Below are 6,103 nucleotides of genomic sequence, written 5' to 3' on the forward strand. Positions count from 1 at the left end.
TCTTGAAGAACGAGTGGTTTATTGATCATCAGAGAAGTTTCTACATAGAACAGCACAAGTAAGAGCACAAAAGCAAAAGATATGGGCGGAGTTCATGTTGCCTGGAGTTCAGTATATGAGGGAAGCCTTGGGCAATAGTGAAATCACTGAGAGCAGATCATGAAATGTATTCAGTGTCCAAGTAAAGAGCTCAGTCTTAAGAATGAAACATAGTTTCACTGAATTTTTGAGGTAGGAGATGGTGAATATTGCATCTATATATTGTTAGCATATGGCTTGTTTCTTTATGTCTAATTTTCTGGAATGTAATAGTTGTGATTTGCCTTTCTTTTGTTCTTTTCTTTTTTTTTTTTAATAAGATTTTTATTTATTTGAGAGAGAGAGAGAGAGAGCGTGCGCAAGCAGGGCAGCTGCAGAGGTAGAGGGAGAAGAAGAAGCAGACTCCCCACAGGACAGGGAGCTTGATTCCAGGTCATGACCTGAGCTGAAGGCAGACACTTAACCAACTGAGCCATCCAGGTGTCCCTGCCTTTCTTCTTTTGTTTAACTACATAATTTATCATCCTATCATATTTATTTTTTCCGTATTTTTTAAGGACACAAATATGTGTGTTCCTAATCCTCTGTTACTTTTGGTTTGCCACCAGATGAAAAACATCGTTACTCTTCAGACTCTTGACTTGGGGAAATATCCTCCAGGCTTATGGTTACTTCTATGTTGTGAAGTTAACATTGAAAAGAGATATTTTCTACTTTTGCCCACCAAAAATAATAATACCTCAGTGGTAACAAGGATACCTAGCATCTAGTTCTAGTTTTATCAGTACCATTCTGTTATAAAAGGAACCAGGCTTCTTGAAAGAGTGGCTGATTCCATAGCTGAGGTAGGGAAAATCCAAGGTAGTTATAGAATTAATGAAAATCTAATCCACACACCTTTAGGATTCAGGAACTCTTATTTATTCTAGAAGATAGATCCTGTGTTTTGAACTTTTGCTTATAATAATTTTTCCTCCTTATTCTATCTAGAATTTATTTCATTTCATAAATAAAACCCTTTTTATTTTGAAATAACTCAGATTTATGAATTAATTGGAAAAACAGTATAGAGATTCCTATCTACCCAGCTTCTCCTAAGGATAACATCTTCTATAACCACAGCACGATTATCAATACTATTTTCTAAATTACATCCTTTATTTGATACTCACCAGTTTTTAAATTAATGTCATATTTTATGTCTCAAGATTCAATCTAGGATCTCTTATTGCATTTAATAGTTGTATCTCTTTAGTTTCCTCGAATACTTGACAGTTCTTCAGTCTTAACTTTTTTCGACTTGTGAACTTAAGAGTTTTGAAGAGTAGTGATTTATTATTTTGTAGAATGTTCTCCAGTTTGGATTTGCCTGATTTTTTTTTTTTTTTCATAGCTACTAGGCTATGCATTTTTAAGAAGCATTCCACATAAATGATGTAGCTTTCCTACTGCAGTATATTAGCAGTTCCATTTTTTTTTTAATTTGGAAGTTTAATTACGTACATAAATAGCAACATAAGAACGAGTTCTAAGGCTAGACATTCTCCCTAGGTGAAAGGATTTCTGATTAGTCTACTTGTAGTACAGCATCACCCTAGATAACAAAGAAGCCTCGCATAGTTTATCCTGAAGAAGAATACTTCATTCGGTATGGACTCCTCTGCCATTTTTCTGTAGAAATACTGGTTTACTACATGGAGTTTCCAATGTTTACCTATAACTGATTAAAATGGGCAGAGCATGGAGTATTGTATTTATTTCCAGGTGAATTCTTCACATTTTCTGGCTTTTGAAAGTCCTCCTTCCACAAATCTTCTATGACTATGTATCCTTGTAAATCCCAGTCATATAATTTCTCCCCACTGACCTGAACAAATACGATGGCTTGTTGTGGATAATAAAGAGAGGCAGCAAGTCCCATGAAGTCAGGTGGATATACCAGCTTCTTTATTTTTGAGCCTCTAGCCAAAAGAAGTCCAACAATGCCAGGAAAACTGATAACACCAAGTCTTGGAAAAAATCCAGAAGGTGTATTTTGGAGATATTCATAGCTGCCTAATCCCCATTGAACCAAGCTCTGCATCTTGGGCTTAGTTTGTGAGTACATTTCCTGACACCAACTTGTATATGGCTCACAATAATGTCGGAGATGTGAAATGCTTTCTTCAAGTGGGGTCCTTGGCTCTTCCACATATTTAGACTGACCCTCAGGAATGGAGCAGAATGAAAGCTCATTAAATTTCACAGAAGCTTTGTGAGGTGAATCCTTTTTAGGTGACACATAGACTTTGAAGGTGAGCAGACTCTGGCTGGCTGGCCCCACAGTCCTCTGAATTACGTTGAACATGTTGCTGGCAGAGGTGCCTCGGTGGGGTGACCAGAAGTTCCATATGTTGATAGAACTTACTGCTAGTTATGTCATGTTAATCTAAATCACTTAGTTAAGTTGGTGTCTTCCAGGTTTTTCCATTGTACTGTTACTACTTTTTCCCTTCATAATTAGTAAATAATTAGAAATGCTTTGAAGCTATGCAAATATTTTATTTCTCCTAAACTTTTATCTGTAGATCTTGTTGTTCTAATGGTAATGTTCTTTTCCCCTAAATTACTTATATATTTATTAATTGGAATGCTTCTATAAGGAAGAGCTGTTCATGCTTCCTCTTCAGTTTATTGCATCAACCATTTATTTATGTCAGTATGGACTTGTGGCTACTGATTTTTCAATCCCAACCCAGTACTATTGCTATTTATTTTTTTTTGCTCAAATTTTTCCAATTTTGGCCTGCAAGTGCTCTTACAGGTTGGCTCTTGTGTCCCTTTCAAATATTCTCATCCTCTTCCTACCCCTTTTTTGAGTACTTCCTTACTTCCTAGACCACTAGGATGTTTTACTCATCATGAATTTTCCCTGCCATGATTCCCTGCCCCCGCTCTGGAATCAACTAGTTCTCTAAGAAGTCTGATTCCTTTGATTAGAAAATAGTACTTACAAACCAAGATCTAAATGCTAGGTGTGCATATTGCTTTTGAGGTATCCTTGTTCTCAACAGAGGTGAGAAATAGTTATATGTGTACTAAGTCACATGCGTATACTACATGTCTATTTATGTGTCAGTCCTTCTGAATAGATCTTAGAAAATAACCCCCCCCACACAAAATTTCATGAATTCACACTGATACCTCTAATTCCAGTCTAACAAGCCCAGGCTGGTTCTAGCAATTCACCTTAACTTATTTGTAACTTATTTCCCCCCTATGTAAGAAGCTGGCTGTCATTATTTACACTTACTTATTGTTTAACATAGAAAATAGTTTCAGAATTACTAACTCATACTGCTGTGAAAACCAAGTTAATGAGGTGTTTGTATAAAGTTCTTTTTGTCTTTAATTTTATAGTATCCAGTCAAAACAATGATTTTCAAAGTCACTTTAAGCCCTCTCATTTCTTCCCAACCATTTCAGTGGGGTTATTTCATTCATTTGAATCATATAGCTAAATGCATTTGTCATAGTCTGCATTTCATTGTATTGTTCTTCTCAGCCTGGTCGATGTTTTAAAATTTGAATGAGTAAAATTTTAAAGAGTAAAATTTACTCTTTGTGATACACAGTTTTGTGGTCTCTGAAAAATGCACAAAATACCAAGAAGTGGAATTTCATTCCCCCCAAAGTTTTCTTTCTTTCTTTTTTTTTAGATTTTACTTATTTATTTATTTGTCAGAGAGAGAAAGAGAGAGAGTACGCGCACAAGCCTACAGAGCAGCAGGCAGAGGCAGAGAGACAAGTAGGCTCCCTACGGAGCAAGGAGCCCCATGCAGGACTCAATCCCAGAATCCTGGGATCATGACCTGAGCCGAAGGCAGATATTTACTTAACCTACTGAGCCACCCAGGAGTCCCCCAAAAGTTTTCTTTTGATGACATTTTTTAGCCAATTCCTTCCCTATACAACCCCTGATAGCATTTATCAAAGTCTCAGTAGCTTCGCCTTCTCTAAAATTTTATATAAGTAGGATCATACAATATATAAACTTCTGGGTCTGGCTACTTTCTTTTAACAAAATCCATTTAAGATTCATACATGTTGGTTTTCAATCAGTTGTTCTTTTCTATTGCTGTGTCCTGTTTCCTTATGTGGAACTGTTTGCTCATCATTTACTTGTTGAAGGCCATGAGGGCTGTTTCCAGGTTTTTGAAATTATGTATAAAGCTGCTATAAATGTTCATAGATGGATTTTTGTGTAAATATATTTTTATTTCCTTTGGGTGCATACCTAGGAATACAATTTTTAGGTTGAACAGTAAGTGTATGTATGGGTTGTTAAAAAAAAAAAAAAAGAAGCTGAACTGTTTTTTGAAATAGCTATACTATTTTGCATTTCTACTGGCGATGAATGATAGTTCCATTTGTTCTGCATCCTAACTGGCACTTGTGTTTTCTATTGTTTTGGTTTTAAATATGGTCATTATAATAGGTAGGTAGTCGTATTCCATTGAGGTTTCAATTTGCATTTCCCTAATGGTAATGATGTAGAGCATCTTTTCATATATGTGTTTACTAACTGTATATCTTCCATGGTTAATACCTTTATAGGATTTTTGCCCATTTGTATTGGGTTGTTTATTTTCTTATTGTTGATTTTTGAGAGTTCTCTACATATTATTAATATATATTCTTTATCAGATATGCAGTTTTCAAATACTTTCTGCTAGTCTATGGCTTGCCTTTTTATTCTCTTTTAATATTTTTCATGGAGCAAACAGTTATAATGACGTACAATTTTTCAGGATTTTTAAAATGTGCTTTGGTATAATATCTAAAAATTCTTTGCCAGATTCAAGTTCATGAAGATTCTTTTTTTTTTTAATATTTCATTTATTTATTTGACAGACAGAGATCACAGATAGGCAGAGAGACAGGCATAGAGAGAGAGGGGGAAGCAGGCTCCCTGCTGAGCAGAGAGCCTGATGCGGGGCTTGATCCCAGGACCCTGAGATCATGACCTGAGTGAAGGAAGAGGCTTAACCCACTTAGCCACCCACGCACCCCCATGAAGATTCTTTACTAAATTTTCTTCTAGAGTTTTATAATTTTATTTTTTAGGTTTAGTTTTGTGATCTATTTTGACTTATTTTGTGTAAAACATTTGGGGGTATGTTTAAGGTTTATTTTTATGTAGATGGATATGTAATTGTTCTGTTACATTTTTGAAAGGATTATTCTTTTTTTCAGTGATTTGGTTTTGCACCTTTATTTAAAAAAGTCAGTTGGTTATATTTACATAGGTCTATTTCTGGGCTCCATATTTCAGTTCCATTGTTTTTTGTTTTGTTTTGTTTTGTTTTTGTGCTCATTCTTTTGCCACAACACATTGTCTTGTTTATTGTAGGTTTATAGTAAGAAATAATGAGAAACATCTAACTTTATGTCCATTGTCCAAAATATTTTGACTAGTCTATTTTCTTTGAATTTCCATGTACGTTTTAGCTAGTTGATATCTTCTCAGTCGATCTCGATTTTATCAAGTTGGAAGAGATGGACATCAGTATTGAGTTTTACAATCTAGGAACGGAATACATCTCTTAACTTATTTAAAATATTTTTAAAATTTTCCCTCATGTTTTGTAGTTTTAATCATTTCGAGACTGAAGATGGATTTGATAGATTCAGATCTAAGTATTTTACTTTTGGTAATGTTTTAAGTGGCATTTAAAAATTTTAAATTGTGGATATTCCTCAAGAAATTAAAAATAGAACTTCCCTATGACCCTGCAATTGCACTCCTGGGTATTTACCCCAAAGATACAGATGTAGTGAAAAGAAGGGCCATCTGTACCCCAATGTTTATAGCAGCACTGGGCACGGTCGCCAAACTGTGGAAAGAACCAAGATGCCCTTCAACGGATGAATGGATAAGGAAGATGTGGTCCATATACACTATGGAGTATTATGCCTCCATCAGAAAGGATGAATACCCAACTTTTGTAGCAACATGGACGGGACTGGAAGAGATTATGCTGAATGAAATAAGTCAAGCAGAGAGAGTCAATTATCATATGGT

General features: G+C 35.2%; 1 protein-coding gene across 1 annotated transcript; it reads right to left on the minus strand.

Moving 5' to 3' along the window:
• Positions 1-1,746: 1,746 nt before the first annotated feature.
• Positions 1,747-2,386, minus strand: LOC132010182 (MICOS complex subunit MIC26-like). The gene has a single exon (XM_059388112.1). It carries the CDS (start codon positions 2,384-2,386, stop codon positions 1,754-1,756), a length of 633 nt encoding a protein of 210 aa, XP_059244095.1. The 3' UTR covers positions 1,747-1,753.
• Positions 2,387-6,103: the final 3,717 nt, after the last annotated feature.

This window comes from Mustela nigripes, chromosome 2 (assembly GCF_022355385.1).
Source record: "Mustela nigripes isolate SB6536 chromosome 2, MUSNIG.SB6536, whole genome shotgun sequence".
Lineage (NCBI taxonomy): Eukaryota > Metazoa > Chordata > Mammalia > Carnivora > Mustelidae > Mustela > Mustela nigripes.